At 56.4% G+C, this 26,569-nt stretch overlaps 11 protein-coding genes across 11 annotated transcripts; 6 read left to right on the top strand and 5 right to left on the bottom strand.

Moving 5' to 3' along the window:
• Positions 1-83: 83 nt before the first annotated feature.
• Positions 84-982, top strand: N657DRAFT_692966 (uncharacterized protein; the record flags this gene model as incomplete). The annotated part of the gene is made up of 3 exons (XM_062797194.1): positions 84-161; positions 228-707; positions 767-982. 3 exons carry the CDS (start codon positions 84-86, stop codon positions 980-982), a joined length of 774 nt encoding a protein of 257 aa, XP_062644251.1.
• Positions 983-1,561: 579 nt separating this feature from the next.
• N657DRAFT_658402 (potassium/sodium eff) lies at positions 1,562-5,018 on the bottom strand (the record flags this gene model as incomplete). Its single annotated transcript, XM_062794893.1, has 5 exons — positions 1,562-2,323; positions 2,380-4,321; positions 4,381-4,475; positions 4,550-4,676; positions 4,726-5,018. 5 exons carry the CDS (start codon positions 5,016-5,018, stop codon positions 1,562-1,564), a joined length of 3,219 nt encoding a protein of 1,072 aa, XP_062644252.1.
• A 2,056-nt stretch (positions 5,019-7,074) lies between these two features.
• Positions 7,075-7,908, top strand: N657DRAFT_648978 (uncharacterized protein). The gene has a single exon (XM_062793631.1). The coding sequence runs from the start codon at positions 7,301-7,303 to the stop codon at positions 7,454-7,456; it is 156 nt and encodes a 51-aa protein (XP_062644253.1). The 5' UTR covers positions 7,075-7,300; the 3' UTR covers positions 7,457-7,908.
• A 1,029-nt stretch (positions 7,909-8,937) lies between these two features.
• Positions 8,938-10,345, bottom strand: N657DRAFT_658403 (uncharacterized protein; the record flags this gene model as incomplete). The annotated part of the gene is made up of 3 exons (XM_062794894.1): positions 8,938-9,251; positions 9,312-9,384; positions 10,331-10,345. The coding sequence occupies 3 exons, from the start codon at positions 10,343-10,345 to the stop codon at positions 8,938-8,940; spliced, it is 402 nt and encodes a 133-aa protein (XP_062644254.1).
• Positions 10,346-11,058: 713 nt separating this feature from the next.
• Positions 11,059-12,529, top strand: N657DRAFT_648980 (uncharacterized protein). The gene has a single exon (XM_062793632.1). It carries the CDS (start codon positions 11,240-11,242, stop codon positions 12,281-12,283), a length of 1,044 nt encoding a protein of 347 aa, XP_062644255.1. The 5' UTR covers positions 11,059-11,239; the 3' UTR covers positions 12,284-12,529.
• Positions 12,530-12,679: 150 nt separating this feature from the next.
• Positions 12,680-14,168, bottom strand: N657DRAFT_579713 (DUF647-domain-containing protein; the record flags this gene model as incomplete). Its single annotated transcript, XM_062789415.1, has 3 exons — positions 12,680-12,744; positions 12,820-14,014; positions 14,082-14,168. 3 exons carry the CDS (start codon positions 14,166-14,168, stop codon positions 12,680-12,682), a joined length of 1,347 nt encoding a protein of 448 aa, XP_062644256.1.
• A 349-nt stretch (positions 14,169-14,517) lies between these two features.
• On the bottom strand, positions 14,518-16,066 carry N657DRAFT_674170 (diphosphomevalonate decarboxylase). The gene is made up of 2 exons (XM_062795730.1): positions 15,954-16,066; positions 14,518-15,893 (listed from the first exon to the last, which is right to left on the bottom strand). The coding sequence occupies exons 1-2, from the start codon at positions 16,010-16,012 to the stop codon at positions 14,768-14,770; spliced, it is 1,185 nt and encodes a 394-aa protein (XP_062644257.1). The 5' UTR covers positions 16,013-16,066; the 3' UTR covers positions 14,518-14,767.
• A 37-nt stretch (positions 16,067-16,103) lies between these two features.
• N657DRAFT_648983 (uncharacterized protein) lies at positions 16,104-16,575 on the top strand. The gene has a single exon (XM_062793633.1). It carries the CDS (start codon positions 16,137-16,139, stop codon positions 16,350-16,352), a length of 216 nt encoding a protein of 71 aa, XP_062644258.1. The 5' UTR covers positions 16,104-16,136; the 3' UTR covers positions 16,353-16,575.
• Positions 16,576-19,450: 2,875 nt separating this feature from the next.
• N657DRAFT_701640 (uncharacterized protein) lies at positions 19,451-20,527 on the bottom strand (the record flags this gene model as incomplete). Its single annotated transcript, XM_062797358.1, has 1 exon — positions 19,451-20,527. A coding segment is annotated over one exon (732 nt), but the record flags the coding sequence as incomplete, so codon positions are not given.
• A 1,535-nt stretch (positions 20,528-22,062) lies between these two features.
• N657DRAFT_155597 (uncharacterized protein) lies at positions 22,063-23,128 on the top strand. The gene is made up of 2 exons (XM_062785988.1): positions 22,063-22,796; positions 22,867-23,128. The coding sequence occupies exons 1-2, from the start codon at positions 22,278-22,280 to the stop codon at positions 22,900-22,902; spliced, it is 555 nt and encodes a 184-aa protein (XP_062644260.1). The 5' UTR covers positions 22,063-22,277; the 3' UTR covers positions 22,903-23,128.
• Positions 23,129-23,984: 856 nt separating this feature from the next.
• On the top strand, positions 23,985-25,467 carry N657DRAFT_658408 (glycoside hydrolase family 76 protein; the record flags this gene model as incomplete). The annotated part of the gene is made up of 2 exons (XM_062794895.1): positions 23,985-24,102; positions 24,161-25,467. The coding sequence occupies 2 exons, from the start codon at positions 23,985-23,987 to the stop codon at positions 25,465-25,467; spliced, it is 1,425 nt and encodes a 474-aa protein (XP_062644261.1).
• Positions 25,468-26,569: the final 1,102 nt, after the last annotated feature.

Below are 26,569 nucleotides of genomic sequence, written 5' to 3' on the forward strand. Positions count from 1 at the left end.
TCGACATTTTCTGCTGCAGATTTGGCCGTTCCAACTTCCATCCTGAGTGTTGGATTAGTTAGCCAGTCCAGGCAGTCCTCATCATGGCACCGGTTTACGCAGACCACCCCTTCCCTGTAATACCAACCCCCGTCTTCCTCGCCAAAAGCAAGAATGAAGAGGTAGGATACCTTTGGCCCCTGGACTCCTTGCTCCGGGAAACTCACACAGTATCTCCTCACACACAGCCCGACATGTTTGACGAGCTCGCCTCCGAGATGGTCCACGTGCACAACATGATGATCCGCGGCCTCAACTCCATCTACCTCCAAGCACCACACATCAAGTCGGCCGACGAGAAGGGCTTCTGCAAGTACATCCTGCTCTGGCACGAGCTCCTACACGGCCACCACAGCGGCGAGGAAGCCCTGTTCTTCCCCGAGGTCGAGAAGTTGACGGGCGTCAAGGGCATCATGGAGACCAACGTCGAGCAGCACAAGGCCTTCCACGACGGCATCGGCCGCTTCAAGGCCTACGCCCAGTCCGTGATTGCCGGCGGGCAAAAATACGAGGGATCCAAGGTCGTGGCCATGATCAACGAGTTTGGCCCTGCCCTGATTCAACATCTCACCGACGAGATCCCCACCGTGCTCGGTCTCCGGCAGTACGGCAAGGACAGGCTGGCCGGCTTGCCCAAGGTGTTTGACCAGGAAGGCGAGCAGGCTATGGTGAGTTGCCCGGGGGGGAATTGCATGATACCAGGGTACTAACAGCATGGGGTCTGCAGAAAGAACTCGGCCTCGCGGGCATGGTCTTCTGCTTCGCCAACCTCGACATGCAGTACGAGAACGCCATGTGGCAGAGCTGGCCGCCCGCGCCCCCGCCCGTCAAGGTGCTGTGCCGGTCCGTCTTCTGGTGGTTAAACCCGGATGCCAGGAAGTTTGGTGCCGTCGACAGGATGGGCAAAATGCAGCCTCTGTATGCCGTGCCCGAGAGCTCTTGAGCTGCAGAAGCATGGAATTATCGGCGACTCGTCTCTTTTGCTCCGGCGCTGCGCGGATTCCAGGGGCTCAGTTGCACTCCAGCTGTTCTGGTGTATGGAATATACCGGTTTGGAAAATAAGGTAGTTACCTTAGTTTGGTGAATTTGGCACAGCAAGGAGACTTTGGAGTTCAAGCGAAGGAAGGGACTGTTTGACAATACCCAGTTAAATAGGCAGACACTCAAGCAGTGCCTCAGGAATTGACTTTTAGTTTCCACGGTCGGCACGTCCGGTGGCGCATCTAGGTACTGCTGAGACCGTCCCGGGCGGCAACCCTCAACGAGGGATTGGAGAGTTGCGGAAATGACAGGCTAGAGATATGTGATCTCAAAGTACAAGACTGACTGATCCAAAAATGAGCGAGAGAAGAGAAGAAAAGCAGATCAAACGGCCAGATCTTTCCAAACTGAGCGGCCCAGCGATTCCTCCAAACCAAAGATAAAGTAGATCGATTGCCAACCCTTACTGCCAGACCCACCACATAACCACCTTGCCATCATCCAACTTCAAACCTCATACCAAACCCTCCCAACCCTAAGCTACACCTCGACATTACCCCTAACCTTCAACGCCGCCGCCCCCATCCCAAACCGCCTCTTGACCGCCTTCCACGTCTCCACAACCGCCGTGTACACCACCACACACGCCGCCACCACGCCCCACTCCCACGTGATGGCATCATGCTTGAACACGATCCTGTTCACCACAGGCAGGTAGATGACAGGAAACGCAATGACAAACCCGGCCGTGACGGCACCAAACAAGAACCTGTTCCCCCACACAGTCCGAAAGACCGACAACGGACCCGTGTACCGTTCCGGGTGCATATTGAACAGCGACCGGGTAAAATGCTTGGCCTGCCAGGCCGTGATAAGCAGCAGGAAAGTGAGAGTAGCAAACGTGGTCGCGCGCGCTCTGAACGCGACGCCACACTCGGCCGAGTACGCCTCGTTGCATCCCGCGCCCAGACCCCCCGTGGGGCCGTGGACGCCGTAGGCGACAGACGTGAAGGCGGCGAGGCACAGGCCGCCCATGGCGGCACCGTACACAAACTTGTCGACGATGAGCTCGCGCGTGAAGACGCCGACGCTCAGATCGTGAGGCGGGCGCTGCATGATGTCGGGCTGAGCGTCCTCAATGCCCAGGCCGAGGGCTAAAAAGGAGGACGTGACGAGGTTGGCCCACAGGATCTCGAGCGGGGAGAGGGGGAAGACGGAGACGCCGTGGGGGTCTTTGAAGGCCAGGCCGATGAGGAGAAGAAAAACTTGGGCGATGTTGGAGACAAGGAGGTGGAGGAGGAACTACGGAAGTCTGTTAGCAACTCTGAGCTTTTGGAAAAGTTTGTTTTCCCGCATGCCTTCTGGATGTTGTCAAACAAGCGTCTGCCTTCCTCAATCGCAGTGACGATGGACGCAAAGTTGTCGTCGGTCAAGACCATATCAGCCGCCTCCTTGGCGACATCGCTGCCGTTGAGACCCATGGCGATGCCCACGTCCGACTTCTTCAGCGCAGGCGAGTCGTTCACGCCGTCTCCGGTCATGACGCAAAACGCCTTCCTCCGGTGCATGGCTTCCACCATGCGGACCTTGGTCGTGGGGCTGCAGCGGGCCAGCACGAGCGGGAGGTGCTCCATCTCGTCGATCTGCGCGTCGCTGAGGCTGTCGAACGCGCCGGCGACCATGATGTCGTTGGTCTTGGCCGGCGTGGTCCGGCTCAGGATGCCGATTTCGTAGGCGATGGCCGTGGCCGTCTTGACATGGTCGCCGGTGAGCATGTGCACAGTGATACCAGCCTCCTGGCATCTCTTGACCGCCGCTGCGGACTCAACTCTCGGCGGATCATACAGACCGGCCAAGCCAAGGAAGGTGAGGTCTCTCTCGACAGCCGCGCGTTGGTCCGAGTTCTCGTCTGCTTGGGTAACCTTCTCTGCGCCGGCGAGCGGAGTCTCGGGTACAAAGTCGGCGGGATCAACCGCCTTCTTAGCGATGCAGAGAACACGAAGGCCCTCGGCGGCTAGGGACTCAGCCTTGGCGACAATGGTCGCCTTCAGCTCGTCAGAGACGTCCATGAGGGGGAGAAGAGCCTCCAGGGCGCCCTTGGTGTAGGCAGAAGCGCCCGTCCTGTCAGTGCAGACAACTGTCATGCGCTTGCACGAGGAATCGAAGGGGAACTCGGCCAGAAGCTGGTGCTCACCCGACTTCAACAGGTCGGGCTTGCCCATGCCGAATCGCATGGCCAGAACCTGCAATGCAATTTCGGTGGGTTCGCCGATGGCTGCGTATGAGGCGTCAACCTTGGTGACGGTCGAGTTGTTGCACAGGGCAATTGTCTCGAGCAAGTCTTTCAACCGCGCCGCCTTCTTCTCAGCAGTCGATGATTTGGGGGTGTACACCTCGTTACCCACATGTACGTTTCCGCTGGTGGGGTCAAACGGGTGTGTCGTGTCCTGGATGGACACCTCGGTGCCGTCAACCAGCCATACCCGCTTGGCAACCATCTTGCCCTGGGTGAGGGTGCCGGTCTTGTCAGAGCAAATGTTTGTGACTCCGCCCACGGCTTCAAGAGCGGCGAGCTTGCGGATGACGACGTTGCCCTTGGCCATGGCACGGGTGCCGAGAGCCGTGGCAATGGTGAGGACAGCAATGAGCGATTCCGGGATCACGGCCACGGCCACGCAAATGCCGTAGATGAGAACGTCGCTCGTGACACGCCAGAGGCTGACCGAGAAGACAATGATGGCTAGGAGGATGGCCAGGGCGAACAGCAGCAGGGCGAACTTGCTCAGTGAGACCTGCATGGGCGTGCCGTCGAGGCCGAGGAGCACGCGGAGGCCATTCCGGACCTTGGCCCAGGCCTTGCCAAGAGGAGTGGTCCGCTTGTCGGCCAGTCTCTCGCCGCTCCTTTTCAAGAGATTGGCAATCTTGCCGACTTCGGTGGTCATGCCGGTTGCGACGACAATGCCGGTAGCACGGCCCCGGGAGATGATGCTGGCCGAGTAGACCATGTTGGTGCGGTCGCCCAGTGGCACATCCCGGTCCTTGAGGATGACCTCGGCATGCTTGCTGACGGGGACAGACTCGCCGGTGAGCAACGCCTCGTCTGTGGACAGGTTGATGCTGTGCACGAGCCTGAGATCGGCCGGGACAATGTCGCCGACCCCGAGCTTCACCAGGTCGCCGGGCACTAGGGCCTCGGCTTTGATGGTGTCGGTGTGACCAGCGCGGATGACCTTGCACGTGGGTGCAGAGAGCGCATAGAGCGCCTGGATGGTCTGCTCAGCGCGGTAGTCTTGGAAGAACCTGCCAAGGGGTGTGAGAATGGCGGTGAAGGTCAAGGCAGTACAAGATGTACAACTCACCCTACCACAATGTTGAGCGAAATGACGGCGGCGATGACGCCACCTTCGATGTGGTCGTTGATGGCGAAGGAGAGGACCATCGTGATGACGAGTACCTGGACAGTGTTAGTTCGGTACGCAGTAGACGTATTGTTCCACAACAGCAGCATGGATCGGTGAGAGCACTCACAAGAGTCAGGCTGTTCGAAACCTGTCTCAAGAGAATCGTCCACACGGATAGCCCCTTAGCTCCCTCAACTTTGTTAGGGCCATGGTGCTGCAGGCGACGGGCAGCCTCGGAACTGTCGAGGCCATTTCTGGGAGGGGTGAGCGGGAGCCACCAAGACTGAAGAGAGAAGAGCTTACTCGACGTCTGTCTCGAGCAGCGCGCAGATGTCTGGCACCGGAAGGGTGTGAGCCGATTCGGGAGTCAAGACGCGGGCAGTGTCCGTAGGGGAACTGACGATGGAGCCGCGGCCGACAGTGGCGTCGGTGGCATCGGCATCGGCATCGGCATCGGTATCAGCATCAGTGACAACGGTGCCGGTGTGGGGGGTCCCGGCGAGGGTGGGGGAATGGGAATTATCTGGGGCACTCTTGAAGCCACATATAGGAGGCTCCGTCTGTGCCTCGACGTCCAGTTCGGTCTCTGTCCCCATTCATAAAAGTGCGTCGCCGATGCAATCCCAGCGGTTTCACGCGTGAGGATGGAAGAGAAGAAGAAGAAGAAGAGAAGAAGAGGGGAAACAAGGGAAAGGATCCGGAGGCCCGGGATGGACAAGGGCTTAAGGGATCCGTGGGCTATCCAGACCCCTGGCTGTTAGCACCGCCGCGTGTCCAGTCCGATGACCGAACGACACGCCCGCCACATTTCGACGGCTTTGGACGGGACCGGAACCTTTGGCTTTGACCGTCCGTACCGTGAACCACAGTACGTCGGCCAAGCCTGGACAAGAACCGCAGGGCACGAATGACAGGAACCGCCAAGCCAAGGCCTGTTAGGTGGCCAGCCAATCAAAGGACTCCAGCAAGCCCCGCTGAGGATGCTGCCCCGGCTAGGCGGAGAGCTCTCAGTGGCTGAAGCCTTGGCACCTGCCGCCATCCGACCGCTGCAGTCCGTCTGTGTTTCCCGACCGCCGGACGACAACCTGGAACATGGACAGCTCGACCTGGAACCAGAGGCACAACCGATCACCTGCTCAATTGCTTGTCTCATGAAACCCCGATACCAGTCCTAATGGTCCTCGCTCACTGCGCCAGATCTGCACCTTTGCGGGGCTGCTCCGGTCCTCGAAGCTGTCAAGAGGCCACGTCAAACCCGTCAAAAGCCTTCGTTTGCTTTCTTGGTATGGGCCCCCACGTGTGTGCGTAGGCGTGGCACTGCCGGCATCCGATTTTGAGCAAACATGACAGCGTGTGGGAAAAAGAAACAAGGAGAGAAAGAGAACACATGAGCATGGCACCAGATATTCTCAGGCTCAGGCATGCCCTGCCGCAATCAGGCCGCTCACTCACTGTATGCGGCATCAATTGGACTATCGGCATAACGATGAAAAGGACCAACTGCAGCTCAACTGCGTCTCTGTAAGATTGGGTGTCGTCGACGTTCTGCCAAGGTGCGCCCCGCATACCAAGGATGTTGGAGTTGGCATTGTTTAAGGCCACGTGCCTCCAGCCTCCAGGAAGGCTCCTGCTGCAGGATGGTACGCACAGTCGCACACTGCTTCCCTCAGGCTCCGGTTGAACAAACAACCAGGACCTGGCCGTGTTACGGGAACACCTCATCTTGCTAGCTCTGTCCAACACGATGTCTCAGGCATACGGAACTCCAAGAACGCTTCCCCAGGTGAACAATGGAAAACTATCGCTTCCGTTCTTGCAGCACATTTTTCGTATAACATACCATTTGACACGTTGGTCATGTCAATGGAACCTCTCAGCAGAAACCGCGAAAAGCAGGCTACTAACCGCCGTAGCTCTTTCGAGACTGTTTTGGATTATGCGTTGACCGGTTGAGAACTTCAATTCGGACCAAACATGAGGTATGTTCCACACACACTAGTAGACATGCCCGGCGTTGTAACGGGGCCTTGTGGCCCAGCATTTGGGCGACGACACGTGGGTGAAACTTCCCGATTCCACATGTTCGGGGACTAGCTTAGAAAGTGCAACCTGACACTCTCTATCACGTACCTGAAGCCAGGTAACGATTTAGGTATCTTCCATCTGTCTTCACTGTGTTTTCAGTTGTATTTGCTATAGCCGAGTTACCAGCTTCACTTGGCCCTCCGGAACATAAGTGATTAGGTGGCCAAAAACCATTCCAATCTCACCATGCTTGTAGCTTGGCCACAGACAGCAATACCAAGCATTCTAAGGGTCACGAACTCAAGTAAGGTAGGCAACAAACAGATAGCCTCGTGGCAAGCGCGTGACCGGCATGAAGTCCGATTGTCTAACAACTGATTGCTTTGTAGAATTGAATGGAACACGACCTCGGGTGATTGCTCACTATTACCTTATGGTATCCCGTCATTGTGACGTTGTTCGACCGCAAGCTGGGTTCATCTATCTTGGCTATCTTCCAGGACAAGAGTCTCGGGGGGTCGGGACGAGGAATACTAACAGCAGTCTCCAATCGAGGTGAAGGGGCCGTCGGATATCATCCACCCCCGAGGAGCCGCTGCATCGGTACTTGCATCCTTTCTCTGAGGCCTCCAATTGTCTACTCGTCCCTGCAAATTCCCAGGTGTGATGGGGCGTGTGGCACGGACCGACAAAGCTTCAACAATCGACTTTAATTGAGAAACAGTACCGATCCTGACTTACTGTACCAGAGGTACCTGGTGGCCTGGGCAGCTGGTAAGCGGGCTGTCAACAAGTGACTGCACTTCTGGCTCATTCAAAGCAACTTATTCTGCCTCCGAATTTACTCAGAAACATGGAAAATACCCAAGGTGTGCTGGCTGTTAACCTCATCAATGCATGCCTGTCGGTATCCTATCCTCTTGACTTGAATATCTTCGCTGGCACCATGGCCTTGTGTGCAGATGTTTTGACACCGCACTGTTTCTTGCTTCGTCCCTCACAACACTAAACCCAGACTAATCTGAGATTTCAATGGTTCCTCGTTGCCCCCCATTACGCCACCCTCGATCCATGAAGGCGAGCCAACGGCTTCTTGGCACCAAGAGCGTTCCGGATATTAACTTCATGTATTAAGCTCTATCCTGCCTTATTTATGACCTAACGTTACTGTTTCCTACCTTGCATATCTTCTATCTATCGGCCTTTGATACCGTCCATAAATACTATAGGTGAAGACGGCGAAGTCACCAACATACCATCCTCTTTCACTGCCTCCATGAGTTAGTAACGGAGTGCTCCCTCGCATAGGTATATTAGGCATTTACTCACACGTTCTCAGGATCTCCCTTGTCATTTGACCCCTACCCACCACACATTAATCTGAGGATGGATCATTCAGCTCTGAGAGAGCCCAATCCCTTGCACAACCTCTGAGGTAAACGCAAGTGGTTCCAATTAGCTCAATAGTATCGTGTGCTCCGCCAGTCTGTCTCTGTTCCGCTCTGTCTCCATAGGATACTGAACATGGAGGAGGGTGGCCGGGAACTTGATTGTTGTTCAGTCAGGGTCGGATACTAGGTACAAGGGAAAGGGGGATGCAAATTGAAAACCGTGTATTGTCTGTTCGGGGGCTGCATGATTGCCTGGTAACAAGATTGAATATATACTGGTATATACCAGTAATATCACGGTGCTTCAACCAGTCGAGCTAATCGAGCAGGCGTTTAGCAAACCTTCGTCCTTGTTTGAAGGGACATGCCAGCGTGGTGAGCTGACCGAAGCCCAGCATGGTGACGTTCCGCCGCAACTCCGATGTGGCTGCCAGTATCCACTGATCTATTGACATGGCCGTCGTGCTTTGTAATTGAAGAACTTATTGCATGGCGCAAGGTCTCTCTTCATCCATCGAATACCTCCAGGCTGCCGCCTTCACTACAGCCTACTGGCTGACAGCTGAGCAGGCACACCAAATGAGTACGGACGGTTCCGCGAGTGAGGACAGACGGTTTGGAAGTAATAGCCTTTTCCAACTTTTGCTATGCCTAGGTATCTATGCTGAGCCCAATCCTGCTGCCGACGATTGGTATCGTGGAGGCCCCGGCGATAACGCCATGAATAACATTCTCCCCAACCAGTCCCTCCTATACCTGCAGGCGGGCGTGGTCGAAACCCGCGCGATTCAAGCCAGAGCACAGCAAAGGAAACACCGCGCGAGCTGGCCCAGGCAGAATCTTTCTTCTGACGAGCTGTTGACCTGCGCCGCCCGTGTCTGTTTGCCCCCCTTTTCCCCCATCGCAAAGCTGCTTGCTGTTCATAAAGCCGTGCAAATTGAATGGAAGTTCGGAGCGTGGTATCATAACATGCTGGTGCTCGTCTTCGGGAACCGCGGAACCCGTTATACCTGAGGGAATACCGCATAAACCAAAAAAAAGGCGCTCAGGTATTGCTTTGGGTCCGTTATATCGGTGTAGCGTCAAGATGCAAAGGTGCTCATGCCCAGAGCGTGGCGCCACCCGTCTCGATGGCCTCGATCTCGGCAGCGGTCAGAGGCTGGCGGTGGAAGCGCGGAGGCAGGTCATTGCGGTCGAAGGCTACGCCCTGGGGAGGGATGACGGGGCCGAGCCTGGAGGCCGGAGAGCCGCCGATGCCGGCGTCGGCCTTGATGGTCTTGCGGAGAGGCCCAAACTGCTGTGCGTGGTCGCGGTAGGCGCTGAACGAGGAGTGGGAGGAACCGCTGGTGAAGGATGCCGGGAGGGAGTGTGTGGGCGACGCCGGGTGGGGCTGGGGGGTGTGGTCGACGGAGGCTGCGCCGTGTTCAGTCAGCTTTCTTGCCAGTTCTCTTCTGTTTGGAGCGTCGGGCATACCGGGAGTTGTGCGCTTGCCGATAAATCTAATGGAAGGAGTGCGCTCGGCGTGCGCAGCAGCCTGGCGAAGAACCTTGGTGAAGAACATGATCGCGGTCGTGATGCTGGTTGTTATGCAAGGGAAATGGTGTCTCGGGAAGCCCGGTGTTTGGGTTTCGGCGGAAGGGCGTGCAAGATGCTCAGTTTTTCTCTTCTCCTCACGACGATTGCTGTCCTAGCAGGGCCTTAAAGCGCAGGGAACAGAGCTAATGGCTGTGAGCACGAGCTGGGTTGCAGGACAGGTCGAGGGAGGAGAAGTGAGCACTGGCGAGAGAAGGTTGCCGAGTCCAGGAGGAAGGAAGCCAGGGTAGTTGATGGGATCCTGAGGGGGTTTTCACAAGCTTCTGAATTTGCTGGACAGGGCAAGCCTCCACGCGCCCTTTCAGGCAGCCGAGCCAATCAGCCGGCGCAGTTTCACTCTTTGGGTGGTGTAAACCCCAACGCCGGAGTTCGTCCAAGGCGAATGGTACCACGCCATTTCGACGCCATCCCACTGGTCCTTTTTCTCAAACGTGGAGATTCCCCACCTGGGCACTCATCCCGTTTCTCCCCGAACAGCAGTGGCTTGGTTGCCATGCATGAATAACAGCAGAGATATCATCTCACTGTCGCCGTGTCCAGAACCCGATTTTCAATATTCCTAGGAAGATTCATGGGATTTGCAGGCTTTCAAATGCGCTTCTGTGCTGGCCGTTGTGAACTATGTACCAATGTGGGCGTTCCAAGAATCCCACATCAGGACCCACCCTTATCTCTGCAATCCCCCACCAAGTCATCGTGCTGACAACAATTGTTCCCCGCGTTCCATTTTGACATCGCCGGTGCGATCTTCAAATAGGCTATGTTGGGATGGTTCGATCCTGGAATAGTGGAACGAATGAGTTTGAGTGCCAATACAGTGTGAAACCACGCTACTGTATTTCCCCACACAACGCTAGCTGCCGCTGCCCGAACCAGCTGTGCAGACGACAACTGCCAACAAACGAGGTCGCCATGGCCGACCTCGGTCCAGCATGAAGCCCACAGATTGACGAACTCGAACGTCAGAGGCTCAGTTACAACTGCCCACCTCCGGACTCGATAAACCAAGATAAAAAAACAAAATAAAACTAATAAAAAGTCATAATATGGGATCTCCCTCGGCATGGACTTGTTAGCCTGTCGAGTTTGGGGCCGCCGTGCGAAGGGTAGCCCGAAAACCGTACCCTGATGCGTCTGCCGGTCTATTTTCCTCCGGTTATGCGTGCACAGGGAGGACGAGGGTAGAGCCAGGTGATCCGTCTTCCATCACAGGACGAGATTGATGGGTGATCAAAGTGTTCCTTTGATGGCTTTCGAAGCATTCCCTGCCACATTCGTATCGCGACGCTTGTGGCCTCCAACATCTTCGGAAGATGGGCAATATGTCCTCGACATATTGGCCGCCTCAGGCCAAACGCTGTGCTTTGGCCCGTGGAGCAGACCATGAGAGCGAAAAAGCGTCCTCAGTACAAATTCATACCATGGTCACAGTTCTCCTGTTACGATAATTGCGGGTTCTGCACCCGGAATTGTGTGGAAGGATCCGACCAGTAGTTGACTTAGACCCCTGCAGGTTCGGGGCATTCATCCATTGAATGCCAGCCACAGGCGGAATGGAGGCCACCGCCATCAACCTGTTGAGCAACTCAATTATTGCGAGTGCATACGCCCTGGTCTGGCAGAGAATTGTGCATTCCGAGTCCTGCAAGCTGTCTCCGTTGTCCGAGACTGCAACCTTCGAGGGCGGCTGGCAGTGGGCCCCTCCAGGTGACCAATGGAAACCTCTGCCTGATCCGGAATTGGGCCGTCAGCTGCAGCCCCACATGTATGGCCAACTATCGGGGAGCAAAGCGTGAAACACCAAGAAAATGGCGAGTCCAGATCAGCACCTCAATCGGCACGACAATATACCCCAGAATCATGGACGAATGATGCACACGGATCTCCTCGATACGGTTCTACTCGGTCGCAAAGAAGCGACGGCGCCAGAAACCAACACAACACAGACGGCAGCAGCAGGGACAACAGGGACCGCACGAACAGAAGCCATGAAGGGATTCGGTGTGGACGCCGCGCAGGCGGGGGAAGATGCCAAGTGCCCTGTCGACCACAAAACTCGAGAGCTATGGCTGCAGCAAGCACAGCAAGAGCGCGCCGCACAGTCGGCAGCCGCAGCAGCGACAACACAAAGCGTTCGAACACCACCAACAAGCACAGCAGCACAGCAGCCGCACCAGTCCACCACTTCCTCCTGGTCATCATGGCTCCGACTTCCTTCCTTCTACCGACCTCAAGCGCATTCCGCAGAACCGACCCAGAAACTGCCGCCGCCACGCCCGCAACTAGACGAGTCGCGCGTCGTCTCGAGCATCCCCCGCTCCTCCAACCCAGGCCCCTCAGCATGTCCCGTCAACGACGAGCAAGAAACAGGCTCCTCCGCAACCGGCCACTGGGTCTACCCGTCCGAGAAGCAATTCTTCGAAGCCATGAAGCGCAAGGGCCACGAGGCAGCGGCAGCCGACATGAAGACGGTCGTCCCGATCCACAACGCCGTCAACGAGCGGGCGTGGGCCGAAATCCTGAAGTGGGAGGCGCCCTACGTACAACCCCTCACGCGCGGCGGGTGCGGCGGGCCGCGGCTGCACAGCTTCGCGGGGCTGGGCAGCGCCACGGCCAACATGAGCCCGCGGGCCCGGATCAACACGCTGCTGGGCTACTCGGCGCCGTTTGACCGGCACGACTGGGTCGTGGACCGGTGCGGGACCAAAGTGGAATACGTGATTGACTTTTACGCCGGGCGGAATGACGGGCTGGGCAAGGGCAAGCTCAACTTTTACCTCGACGTGCGGCCCAAGTTGAACACGTGGGAGGGCGTCAAGATGCGGGCGTTGCGAGCTGTCGGGTTGGCGTAAGCGGGAGATTGTGTTGTTCCGTGTACTGCTATAATTGTCGTGTTTGTGGCTTATGTACCATACCACTCAGCCGGTCTTCGGGGTTTTAGAAGTGGGAGGGTGGTGGCGTTGGTCAGATTGGATGTAGGAGTCGTGTAGTGTATGGAAGGTCTCAGGTGCAAGCAACCAACTCTCCAATCGTAAAATGAAGCCGCAGATTCCTGGTTGTCTGCGTTGGTATCAAGAAGAAATAAAGCTCAGCCCAAGCTACGTTCCGTTTGCAGCCTATCCAACACCCGTCCCGTGCCCGACGCGGCCAAGAACCTACCATCTACTGTCCCCGTCGCGCGCTAACGTGAAACGTTGGAGCACTCCTATATATTGTACAATAATCCGAAGTCGTATCAATTCATCGATTTAGTCGTGCTTTGCCTCCTGGTGCCCGTTGAGGCGTGCTGGGTCTTTCTCGGGTAGATGTAGCCCTAGATGAAGGTTAATCCAGCCATTGCCGGCAAGAAAGCGCGACAGCGGTCACAAAGAAAACAGCCTGCACTCACTTTTCCCGCCATCTCCCACCCGCACCCTGATCGGTAACCTCGTCTCCAGCGCATTCGCGCTGAGATCCCACCCGGCCGCCGTCAGAGCGGCAAATATTGTCTCCTTCTGCTCCTCCGACACATAGCCCAGCGGCATCTCGTTCTCATAATGGCTCTGCAGCCCGTCCTTGAGCGCCGAGTCGAAGTGGTAGGCGTGGTTGACGGCGTCAAACCAGGCCGAAAGCGGGTTCGCGACGCCCTCCTTCAGGGCAATCCGCATGTAGAAATACCCGCCGCGATGCCATATCCCCATAAAGTACGTGCTCGTCTCGAAGTCGTACCGGTGATACCCCCTCGGATTCCACCTCATCAGGTCCCCGTACGTGCCAAAGTCGCAGAAGCCCGTATACTCCCCACTCTTGCTCGCCAGATTCCCCCTCCCTTTCCGCAGCACGCTCTCCCTCTGCGCGGCCTGCGCTGGGGTCAACACGGTCCCGTGGTCCAGCCACTCCCGAAAGACAAGGGTCGCGCGCTGCCGGCTCAGCGAGCGCATCTTGACGGAGCGCACCGCGCGGTAGTTCATGGCCAGGTGCACGCCCGCCAGCAGCACCATCAGGAACCAGACGACCTGTTTGTCCTCGACCATGCGCACGACCAGACTCCCGACCAGCATGCCCAACAGGCTGACAACCGTCTCCTGCGAGGCCTCCTTGGCGTTGAGCTCGGCGAGGTTACCCGTCAGCGCAAAGTGCGCCGACAGGCTGGCCTTGCTGGCATTCGCGGCGACGCCGCACAGCGAGCGGAGGACGCCCGCCGAGACGATGACGCCAAGTTTGGGAAGGTAGGGCAGGGCAGGGGTGAGCAGGTCGAGGAACTGGGACGTGTCGTTGAAGATGTCGGCCAGGAACCGGTAAAACTTGCACTCGGGCTCGATGGCCTGGCCCATGCGGTGGGCAAAGAGGATGGTGGCGATGCGCGAGATGGTGTCGCCCGTGATCTTGAGGATCAAGGCGCCCGTGGGCGACGACGACGAGTCGCCTACGCCGAGCCCCTCAAGCACGGCGCGGTTGGCGAGTAGGGATGTTATGGACGAGGCGAAGGCCTGCAGGGAGTCGTAGGTCTGGTAGGCGAGGTAGTCGTCGGTGACGGTGTGAGGGTAGCCTGCGGGGAGGAAGGCGTAGAGCATCGCTTTGGCGAGGGGCACTTCGGTTTTCTCCTGCGGAGGGAGGACGGTCAGGTTTGAGAGGCGCATTGCGTTACAAGCAGCCTCAAGGTAGACTCACAGACTTGAGACTCTCCTTCTCGCCGCCCTCGGTGTAGGTGCACAGCACCTCGCCCGCCGGATCGATGTCGTAGAAGCTCCGGCTCATGGCGGCGCCGGCAGTCGCATGCTACTCGCGACCTCAACTCGGGTCTACACCCAACAGGAAGGGGGCAATCAATGTTCGGCACGGGAATGCAGGCCTATTGAAAACACGTTAATTTCTCTCTTGACTGACGGAGTTGGTACTTGTACAGTACAAAACGTATTGGACATTGGATATCTGGACAGCCTGGGAGAAGCAAGGGTCGGCCAGGGCGGACAGCTTGGCGCGAACAGTGGGCCTCCATGGGAATCCGGGGCTTATCTGGGCTTATCGGCCCTACCTCGTGCAAAAGCTAACCATCTTTAGGTCCCTCACCTTAGTTAGGTAAGGTACCTTAGGAATCCTAAACTTGCAGGTCACAATCTGGCGACTGGAATCGTTCCGGGAACTTGACCAGCAAGCCTTCGCCTGCGCCTGTCAACAGGAATATATTGTAGTGTTTGAACCGCCCCGAGTCTGGCGCATGCTTCATCTTCAAGTCCCTCCATTAAGTTCCTCCGCCCCATACCGCTGATGTCATGCTCCCATTCGGCTCAATGATAGCAATGACCCCGAATCATCTCAGCAATACCAGTGTCCCACAGTCAAGTTTGTCGCCATTATCATCTCCGCACCGGAGTCCCGTCTTCAGCCACCAAATGCTCGTTCGTCTTCTGGGGGCCCGGACCAACACCCGTCATAATGACCCTGCTCACACCGCCCTTCAACAAATTCGCAACCGCTCCGTCCAACGACGTTGTCGGCTTCAATCCCTTAATCGCATCCTTCTTCCACCCATCGATCTCGCCGCCCAGCACATGATAGAAAGTCCCAACGACACGCTCCGTGTCCTTCTCCAGATAGTAAATGACGGCGTTCGGCCCGGCATCAAACGTGTAGGCAGCGACAGTCCTCCCCGCAGCGGCATTGATCTGCTCTACAGCTCGGATGGCGGCGCGCGAGACGTCGTTCATGTAGAAAATGGGCGGGTACGTATCGGCACACGTGGCGTGGAACGAGTTGGAATCGCGCATCGTGACCTCGGCAAAGGGAGCAAAGTCGCGGTCCCGGATGGCCTTCTCCATGACGGCCATGTTCTGCGGCACCACCCTCGCGATGCGCTCCTGGAACAGGCTCGACGTCGCCACGGTCTGCTGCATACCCGAGGTCGAGCTGACGCCCTTCTTGGCGGCCGAGACGACGAGGATCAGCGCGCACATGTCGGGCCAGTGCGCTGCGTCGGCAACTTGATCAGCCATCGAGTCGCTCCCGTCGGGCTTGTCGCCCATGCGCCATGCGACGTAACCGCCAAAGAGACTGCGGCAGGCTGACCCAGAACCCTGGCGCGCGATCAAGCTGAGCTCGGACGGCGACGCGGGCAGCTCGTACAGGTCGGCAATGGCCCTCACGAGCGCAGCGAATCCGGCAGCCGACGAAGCAAGGCCTGCGGCGGTCGGAAAGTTGTTCTCGGACACGATGTGAAGCGGCATGGTCGAGAGCTTGGCGAGGGACGAGTCGGCGGCCTCGAGTGCGGCGCGGCGGGCACGCAGCTCGCGGAAGCAAGCCTGGACACGGGCGCCCGAGACATCGGAGGGTTCGCCGTTGAGGAGCAGCCAGTCGCCTTCGAACGTGGGGTACGAGGCCGAGCACGATGCCGTGGTGAGGGTGCGGAGATCTGACTGGGCGAGCGTCACTGAGAGCGAGCTGTTGGTCGGCAGATTGAGTGTGGCATCGCGCTTGCCCCAGTACCTGCGAAGGAGTGGACGCGGTCAGTTTCATAGACGCAGTGGGCTGCTTGGAGAAGATTACTTGACAACAGCGATGTTCACCGGGGCTGTGGTGCTTGCGCGATACACTTTATCCGCCATGTTTTTGAAGTGGGTTCGGCGATGAGGATTGATGAGTGGTGTGGTTTTTTTGAGGGGAAACTCACTCTACACGTGTAGTTGCTGGGTGGGCCAGCGACCGGGATCCACCGGGCCGGGACCCACTATGCCGGACCCCGCCGGGCGGGAGCCCACCGCAGATTCGAGACCGGGACCCACTCTTCGACCTCACCCGACCCAGCATCACCACCACGCAGGCCCAGGGAGCTTTCTTGGCGGGGCTGCTGCCGAGCCTCCTTCCGGGACAGGGTGGCCCGGGGCGGCGACAGTGCACGAGCAGGTTGCGGGCGCGGCCTCTCGAGATCCCAGCATGTCCGGGTAGCCGCTACGGCGCGGAAAAGCAATTCCCCCGGCGATGACCCACCGACCGAACAAATTCCGTATAATCTCCCAGCATCCTCGCCGGGCCCTTCCCATGGACGGTACCCAAAAGGGCAAAGAAGTAGTCCCCGTCCGTAGGGCGGGTGATGGTGTCGATCGCGTCGCATGTTGTCTATCCGTCGCAGTATAGTTAGTTTAGTGCACTACTCTATAGAAGTATGGCCAGAGTATTTATATATAAAAGTGACAAGGAACAGTTAACTATATATCGTTTATGATGGTCATCCTCCAGATTGCGTAGAGGCCTTGGGTGTCGGCGCCTCCCCGTTGCTGCTGCACGACGCGCGTATAGCACACAGCTGTAAGGCCGGACCACTAGAGTCCGCCCTTACGACCATGTAGCCGGTCGGGGTTGGCAAAGTTTTTTCATAAAGAGAACAATCTTGCCCTCTGCATGCACGTAGTTCTGGTAGGCGGGCTCAGACCGTTGGGTAGTGGCCCGGCCGGTGTCGGAATTACAATATGTACACAAATTAATGTGTACTGGTCGGTGGGGTGGCCGACCGCCTCCAGCGACTGGCAGGTCTCTTCGTCGACGCCGGGCTCTTCTGGCGGCTCTAGCCGCACGTAGTACGCGCGGTTCGATGTCGCGGAGGGACTGGGAGGTGTCGCCATTGGCGGCGACGGCAGCCAGGAGATTGTCATAGGCCCCACGGCCTTTAGCCACGTGGGTGGCACGTTGAGGCATTGCGATGAAGAAAACAAGTAAAACTACGAACGACAACATAAGACCACGAAGAACAATACAAAACCGCGAACTTATAACAACAGAACTGAAAGAGACACGGATCAAGATTAGTATAGGACGCGTTGCACCGGGTATATCAACAATGAACGCCCTGTAGGACATACTTGCATTTTCTGCCTATCTCTTCCCTCTGCACCGAATAAGGTACGCTCGATGTCTGCTGACATGAATGCAGGTCTGTATCTTAATTATTAAGGGTGCGGCAGCAGTCAAGGTATTGTGGCCCTGTGCCTGCCCTTGCAAGGAATATTCGCTTGCCCAGAGTGACCTGGCAGCAGTGACAGAGGGACTCGGGTATGGATTGCCTCTGATGGATGTTAAACTCAGCCAGTGGCAGCATCGACTACTGGTTGTCCAGCTGTCACTTCTTGCGCTTGGGGAGGGAGCAACCATGTCGAATCCCAGTATGACCCCTGGACCTTCTCGCCTTCTCTGGAAACATGCGGTCCCCCCTGAGTCTTTGCCACGGGTCAAACCAAGTGTTAACACATCATCGACATAGAAATCCCGCTGCGTTGCCTCGCTAGTCCCCGACGACAAAACTTGGACGCGGGCCGCCAGATGTTGGGGCAACGGCTAGTGACTTGAAGTGAGTGCTTCCTATATCTACGTCCGCATTGGGGGCGATGAGTAGAACATATGGCTGAACCTTGAGAATGAGCTAATAGGCGGCGGCGAAGGTGATTGGTATATGTCAAGTCTGTGACCGCTGGCCGCCAGCATAGATTCATGATGCCAATGCGAGAATTAAGCCCCTGGTGAACTTAACATCGCTCGACGGGCTGCAACGTGCAAGAAGGCTATTCCAGGCTAATAGTAGAGTTATAGGCATCGTCCGGATTTACCTCATCGAAATCGTGAGCGCCTCCTTATGCGACCAAGACGGTCGCCGGTGAGGGCATACGAGTAGCCTCCAGTTGCCGGGCCTCTGAGAAACCAAAAGGGAAGGAAGTGGCCAAAAGGGCATAGAACCAGTCACCCCCATCGCTGGGGCGGACTTCGACGGGCTCTATGGCGCCCCCTGTGATGGCGCGAATCGCGTTCTTCAAGTTGGTCGTCTAAATGGCCGTCGTCGCATCAGTAAGCAATTATACAGGAACAAGAGTAGGGCAGGTGGTAGTCTTACCTCCTTCACGATCGTGACCCTCCAGCATGGCTTGAAGCCCCTTGTGGTTGGTGCCCCCACCGCCATGTTGCTGTACCACACGAGCACAGCACACTGCTATAAGATCGGGCCAATAGAGTTGGCCTGGCCGGCCTCTCACCCCATCTCGGTTGGCAACGTTGCTCGTGCAGAGCACGACTTTTCCCTTTGCATTACGTAATCTAGGTGCGGCGGCGGGAGAAAGCTTGGGTTGGAGTTGTACAATCCAAACCTGGTTTGTTTGTCAGCGTGGCATATGGCAGGCACCGGTCTAGTTCGAAGAGGAGGAAACAGGGGACTGCAAGAAAGAAGGTGGCCAAAGTAGGAAAGGAAAATGGAAAGGTGGGGAGGAGGATGTAGAGGAAAAAGAAAGGAAAGAAAAAAGAGACGAAAGGAAAGAAAAAAGAGACGAAAGGAAAGGAAAGAGAAGAAAGAGAAGAGAAGAGAAGGAAGAGAAGAAAGGAAAGGAAAGAAAGAAAGAGAAGGAAAAGAGAAGAAAAGGAAGAGGAAACTTTGAAGAGAGGAAGAAGCAGAAAGAGAGAGAAGAAAAAGCGTAAATACGGTTGCCTTCTCTTCTCTTCTAAAGACAAACAGACCAGAGTTTAACTGCACCTACACATTGGTTTGTATACATATCGGTCGGGTGACCGGTCGCCACCAGCGGCTCGCCTGTCACGGCGCTCAGGAAGGGTGCCTCAGGCTCCCTTCAAACTGGGTATAGTAGCCCGGCTCGACGGCGGGCAACGGCCGATGGGGCGTCACCGTTGGCGGTGACGGAAGCCACATATGCAGGAGTCTTTGGTAGGCCTCGCGGCGGCGAACTGGGCGGCAGGCAAATGAATGGATGTTGCCTCAGGACAGATTGATTCTCCACGTCCCTTCCCGACCCTTCTGTTCCCCAAACGTCAAGTACCTTACATATCCATTTCCACACCCGCTCCTGTCAAAGCCTAAATACACCGTTAAGGCCCTGTAGGTGCAACCCCAACATGAAATCTCAGGTATATCAGAGTCCCATAGAAAATGCTTCATTTTTCCCGGACTCTTGCCTCTATCCCCCAAGGTTATCCCCGCACATAGCGCTTCGGAGTGCTATTGATGTTGAAAGTCGAGCGGAAAACCACCTGGTCGGGGCCGGGCTGCGAACCGGCTGAAGATGTTGACCGCGGCCGTGTCGCTGACGGCTGGTTTGGCGATTGATAGCGGTGGCTGCCAACCACCTGGCATCTTTAGGAGCCTAGTAGGTGTCGTGTTCGAGTGTGATGCGCGCGCGGTGTGACGGACATCGTATTCAACGCCACAGTGCGCAACTGCTCCCTGTAGGATATGTCGATGGAGGCGTGGCCTCTACGATTAAAGACCCCGGGGCCGGTTCTTTGCCTCACACAATAGGATTGCCCCAACTCTCTCCCACTTCAACGATTCGACTGGCACGGATATCACAACACACATTCTGCACGCCTCTAAAGGCCGCCTCAGCCCTTCTCGCGCGTTATTCGTGTTTCCTCATGATGAACGAATCTGAATGCTTGCCCGCTCCTAACCATTCCGGGTACTCCTCCGTGTTGCCAAAGCGTGAGTTGGGCCCCGTGAACGGCTCATCTTCCCACGGCTGTTCCTTCCACCAGCGTGAAAAGTCGCCGCTAGCATCCCACCCGTCGGCCATGAGAAATTGAGATCCAGACGTCGCAAGTTCTCGTTGCTCTAGACCCATGATAAAGTCAATTGCTGTCTCGAGGGTCGTATTGACGACGGCCTGCGCTTCTCCCTTGTAACCATCAATCTTATCTGCGATGGACCCGAGAGAAATAGGAGCGCTCAACCGGTCCTCAATGCCAGTGCGGATTAGGGAGAGAGAAACCCTGCCAACGGTGGTCGAATCGTCCTCAGCCTCGTAGTATTCGTAATCGACAATCACCAACAAGGCACGGAACAGCAGGTGGACGAGGTGATAGCGCAGATCCTGTAAGGCGCCGGACCGCAGTCCGCGGTGCACCTCCCCATCGCCAGCCGCCAGCCGCTCTGCGTATACTCGACGGCGGGTATCAGCTTCCGCGCAGATGGCCTTGCTTATGGCAATCAGGGCGGCGATGACGGAGTTGTCGCCCAAGGGGAGGTCCCAGGGCGTGATGAAGTTGCAGATGTAGCGCTGGTGCTCAATGTCACTTCGGTACGGGCGGGACCATGGGCGGTAGATGTAATTGCGAAGCACTATGACGAGTAGTTGCTACCGTCGGCTGTCTCCAGGTTGCATTCGGAAGTAGATAGGGACTAACTTGATGCACGTGTCGCCAAAGTCCCAGCCGGTCATTGGGGGGGACGTATTGATGTCTCGGGCCGATGGCTGATAAGTAGTTGAAGTAGGTTTCTGAATAGTGGATACGGAAGCGGTGATTTCCCTCGATCTTGGTTCGCATCTTCCAGAGAAATCTGCTCCGTGTCATGCCCTCCAAGTTTGTGATCGTCTCCGCTGCCCAAGCCGTGGGCCGTGAGGCTGGTCGAGGGGAAAGGGATCGTTGGGAAGCCATTGATAAACCGATGGAGCGATAATGGGGATAAAGTGAGGTTGGCGTGGGTGTAGTTAGGTGTAGTGATGTCCGATTATCGTGCACCTGGTCGGTGATCTCGAGTGTTTGGTACAAGAATGAAAATATTCTAGGGAGAAAGTGAACTGACCGATCTTTGAATGAATAAGCAGGGAGTGGGTGAGTTGAGCTCTAAATACATACCTGGTAGGTACACCTGACCGTCGGATCTGGTGCGTCAGGCCGCATCACTTGCTTCACGTCGTGTACCAGAATACTCTTGATGACTTCCAATAATGAGGTAATTAGAGATTCTGTTTGTCAGAAAGTTGGACGTGGTGAACGGACTATGTTTCAGACACACCTTTGTCCGCACGAGAAAGATGGCCCAGTATCCGCGCAAGAACCATTCTTGCTGCAGGCTCAGGACGCTACACCCCACGCTCGGGCGTTGTGCCCAGCCACGATAATCAACGTCGATCTAGAATTTGACGCATCACATCAGCTATGCCTAGTACGAAACTCGCACCCCATTGAGTGCACCTCCCTACTCAGTACTGTACCTAAAACTGAAAATACAACTGGAAGTACGTCACGTGCTCGAACGCAGGTAGGAAGAGACGAGGTACCAATCACTTGAGGAAGGCCACTGTTTGACAGATGAAATAATCACTGCATTGTGCTAGGCTGCTCGAGACAAATAATCGCATTGTGTGTTCCTGTTCTTTATATCCCACACTGTCCGAATTCCATCCATTGCTGTAGTACATACATAGTTAGCCAGTCCTAGCCAAATACAGTGACTTAGGTACAACCACCTACTTGGTATTTACCAGCAGCACAGCGCTAATAAGCAAGCGGCAACACATTCCTTAATTGTAGTTCTGTATTCGAAGTGACCAAACTCCAGGGCGAATGTTGAAATTTAAGAGTAACCGATAAGAGGGCGGACAGTTACAGATCCGTCCGGTTATGTGGACCTTGTTCAACAGGGCTGATCCGCTTCCCTGCGACCAGGTGCTGGCGTGATCTGAACAACGAACGCCCAATGTACCAACTAATATCATTTACCCGGCCATCAATGGCCGGCTAGGCAAGTTTCCCATGTTTTAAACCGAAAGTCAACGCCCGCGCCAACCCAAACAGCTAGTGGAATCGAGATGTACGGGAAAGCCTCCACAGACGGAATCTGATGTCCCGCGTCGGACATTAAAATAGATTGACGACAACCCTCTTCTGCCGGTGGCACGGCTGGGAGCTCCGAGCTTGTATGGCGCGAGGGTCCGGCTGGCCGTTCGCAGAACCGCGCCGACCTGGATGTGTTCCTCTTCTTATGCCGTGGATCGAACTTGAAAACAGCTCAAAGCCTCTCTCAATGTTCTGTGGAGAAAGGTTCCAACCTCAGTGAAATTGGTGTTCCGTGACTTTCATACGTAAGAAACCTCCACGATGAAAGCACAACTGCTCGCAGCGCTCTTCGGTACGGCCCTGTCGTCGCCAGCGGTGGTGGCAGCAGCCGACGGCCCCGTCTCGACTCCGTCGCCGACGACCCTGCAGCCCGGGGCGTACTGGATCCGCGCAGTGGTGCCGCCCAACTACCACAAGTACCTGCAGACGATCCCCGCCAACGTGCCCGGTACGGCGGTGCTCGAGTCGCACACGACGGCGGGCCAGTTCAACATCGACGCGGACGGGCAGCTCGTCAACAAGGTGTCCAACCCGCCGCTGTACCTGTGGGTCGAGGAGCCCGCCGACAAGGCCAGCCCGCCGCGGACGCTGGCCACCTTCTTCAACACGACCAAAAATCCCTTTGGCACGTTCGCCTGGCAAGGGGATACCCTGACGTGGTCGGTGCCGAGCATCAGGCGGCAGAACACGGCCGCCTGGCTCGTGTGTGCGAAGCAGGCGCTGTTCATCAACACGGGCGCGTACGGCTACCAGACGCCTGCGGGATGCGCGGATCAGACGGTGGGTTGCTGCAATACTTCCCTTGTCGAGTTCAGCAGCGCTGACTGATATGGCTGCCTTGCGCTGTTAGATCCATTACTACAACGACAAGACGGCAAACAACTGAGGTGCAAGGGCCAGTAGAAAGGAACGAGAATTCGTGGCATGCAGATTATGTTGCGGCCGTCCCTCTTCAGACGTCTTATGCTGTGCGTGTTGGTATGGCGTCTGCTCCGGGTCGTGATGCGATGATTAATGGATACGAAAACTCCAACTCGGAGCCGAATGGATGTTCCAGGAATTCGATGTTGATCAGTCCGGCGGCTCGTCGATTGCTCTCAGACTGCAAACTGGATTCAGTAGGGGAAGTAGCCGTCTTGTCATTTTGCCACTGCTTCCGGCGGCTTTGACATTAAAAGTTTGTTGTTTTGGAGCCCTTTCCAGCTTCGGAATCCGCTGCTGTCACTTTATGGGGTCAAGGGTTTCTGCGTTCCGCTTCCGCCCCGCCGAAGGGATTCCATCCGCTTTCACGTTCCAGCCTCCCCTGAAATCTCGAACTACGGATCTGTACATTCGACGCAAGCAAACGGCTGCGCTGGACAGCAACCTATGTTTTGTTCATGCCGGGAGAAAAAACTGCAGTACCGAGACGCAGTGAACTGTGGGCGCAACAAACCGGCCGCCCCGGAGCCTCCGACCGCTGGTGACCCACGAAATTCCACGTTGATCCCAGCCAACGATCCCAAATCCTCGCATTCTGCTGCCAAGAGAACGGCTTTGGATAGAGAACGAGTGTACAGCCAGTCACAGCGTCCCAGTGGGCCGCCAAAACCGCCGCCCAGAACTGCACCGCCCTCCAATGCCCAGAAAGCCAAGCGCCTACCGAGAATACCAAGACCTCAAGAACAAGGAGGGAGGCCCCTTTCGCGTCATGCCCCTGCCGCCCTCTCTCCGGAACCATGCTTCCTCTCCTTTCTTGATCATTTGCTGTCGTTGATGGCGCTGGCGATCATCACACTCGTTTGACTTCAACGCTCGCTTCCATCTCTTCACCCCGCCATCTTCGAGCCCGGGACTGAATCAAGCGCCCAATTCGCGACCCTTTTCCACTCCTCAACCCAGTTGGTCGACCGCCGTTCCGCTCGTTTTACGCCGATTTCCATTGTCCAGTCTGTTGATATACCGACATCGAAAAGAAACCCGGACACGATGGCGCCATCATCGCCATCAAAACGCCCGGTGCGATGGTTGGCAGCGCTCCTCGCAACAAGCAGCTTGCTCCCGGCCGCACACGCGCAGCAGCCATATTACAAGATCGACACTCCAGGTACTTCACGGGCGAACAAAATTAGGGCCTTGGGCGCTGGACTGACCGGCAACCACAGACGAGATCCGACAATCTGCACGAACGCTTGCCTACGATCTGATGCTCTTCTATCAAGGGAACAAGACCGGTGAAATACCTGGCATTCTGCCCGGCCCACCCACAGAACACAAGGGCGACTATTACTGGTGGGAAGGAGGGGCTATGATGGGCACTTATATCGATTACTGGCACTTGACGGGCGACACAAGCTACAACCATGTCATCACCGAGGGAATGTTACACCAGGTCGGCCCGAACGAGGACTATCAGCCGCCCAACCACACCGCTTCTCTGGGTAACGACGATCAAGGATTCTGGGGCATGAGCGCCATGCTCGCGGCCGAGAACAAGTTCCCCAACCCGCCCGAGGACAAACCGCAGTGGCTGGCGCTGGCCCAGGCCGTCTTTCATACTCAAGCGGCCCCCAACCGTCACGACACTACGTGCAACGGCGGCCTGCGCTGGCAGGTGCCCATGACCAACGCAGGTTATAACTACAAGAACACCATCGCTAACGCGTGCTTCTTCGACATTGGCGCCCGTCTGGCACGGTACACCAAGAACCAGACGTACGCCGACTGGGCCGAGAAGCAGTTCGACTGGTTGTGGAACGTCCAGTACATCGACCACGAGAACTGGGCCGTCTATGACGGTGGGCACGTCGAGCACAACTGCACCGACATCAACAAGGCCCAGTTCAGCTACAACGCGGCGCTGCTGCTGCACGGCTCGGCCTTCATGTACAACTACACCAACGGCGACCAGAAATGGAAGGACCGCATCGACAACCTCCTCGTCGGCATCTTCCGCGACTTCTTCCCCAAAGACATCGCCTTCGAGCTCCCCTGTGAGGGCCACCGTGGCTGCAGCCCGGACATGCTGAGCTTCAAGGGCTACGTGCACCGCTGGATGTCGGTCGTCACGCAGATGGCGCCCTACACGGCCGACAAGATCCTGCCCGTACTGCGCAAGTCGACCGAGGCTGCCGTCCGGCAGTGCACCGGTGGGCCGACGGGGCGGAGGTGCGGTTTCTATTGGCAGGAGGGCGTCTTCGTCGACCCGGCCGTCGACAAGACGAGCGGCGCCGGCGAGGCTATGAACGTGCTCGCCGCTGTGTCGAGTCTGCTCATCGGCCACGCTCCGCCCCCAGCTACCAACGAGACGGGGATTAGCAAGGGTAATTACGAGGCTGGCACCAATAGCCGCGATAATGTGGAGCCGCTGGCACCCATCACGACTGCCGACAAGGCTGGCGCGGCCATCTTGACTATGTTGATCCTGGGCGGGTTTGTTGGCACTTGGAGCTGGATGAGCCTTGGTGATTAGGGTGGTTGTTTGAGGGGGGCTTTTAGGCATCTTTTCTGGCATGTCAGCTGTGGATTTATTTGCACAACAATTTTTGCGAACATCTGCTTTTCTCTTCTGTGGTTTTTTTCCGCTCATGTCATTTGGGGGCTTTGGGACGGCGTCAGAAGGGGTTAATAACGGGTTTCGGTCAGCTGTCTTTTTGGTTACGATGTCGGGGCACACTCTTCCCGAGTTATATAGGGTAGAAACATCTCAACCAAGTCCTTCAAGTTACCCCTTTTTGTCAAAGTGTTGTAGGGTTGTCTATTTTGTCCTTTCCTCCCAGGCGTCTGGACGCCCAGCACTAATTTGGTAAAGAATGATTCCCGTCTAGAGTTTGGACAACGCTAGACATCGCATCAGCCCCACGTCTACCCGACATCGACAGGAAGGTTGCCCTTCCTCCGGGAGAGCCCCGGATCTATCTTTGTTCTCGTCCCAGTCTAAGCTGTGTCTCGTGAGCTGACGGCGCAGATAAAAACCCGAGGCACTCTGCAGACATAAAGCCCTGCAGGCTAACCCATCATATAGCTGATATATCCGGGTCAATGAGCCCATAGCTGACTCGGGCATCGCCGCCATCGACGATATCAGGTCTGGCTACTTCTCTACTCAACACAGTTAACGGAGACACACGGTTCGTCAATACGCCGGCCGAGGTCTCCGGTCGCAGCATCCCTGATTGATGAGGGATTGATGTGTCATCGTATGCTTCCCGCGGTTCGACCACGTTTGAGAATGGGAAAGGGATCACTTTTCGGTTTGACCCTGGGATTCGCGATTCGGTCGTTGGCTGGTTGCACGTGCGTAAGCTTGGTGGAAGAGTAGGACCGGCAAGAAAGCCGTTCAACGAGCTGGGTTTGTTATCGGCTTGTGGTAAATGGACCAAGAACATCAATTTCAGTAAGATTCTCCGCTTACCTCCGTATTCTTTGTCCCTTCTAAGACACGTGGGAAATTGAAAAGATGGCGAGGGTGGGTATGGTCGAGATTGATGGGACTTTGGAGCAGAGAAATCACGTATAGCCCTTGTGTCGTCCCCGAAGGCCCACTGATCCATCAAGGTTCACACCAAGCAGTT

Source organism: Parathielavia appendiculata (assembly GCF_033297405.1).
Source record: "Parathielavia appendiculata strain CBS 731.68 unplaced genomic scaffold N657scaffold_16, whole genome shotgun sequence".
NCBI classification, from domain to species: Eukaryota; Fungi; Ascomycota; class Sordariomycetes; order Sordariales; family Chaetomiaceae; genus Parathielavia; species Parathielavia appendiculata.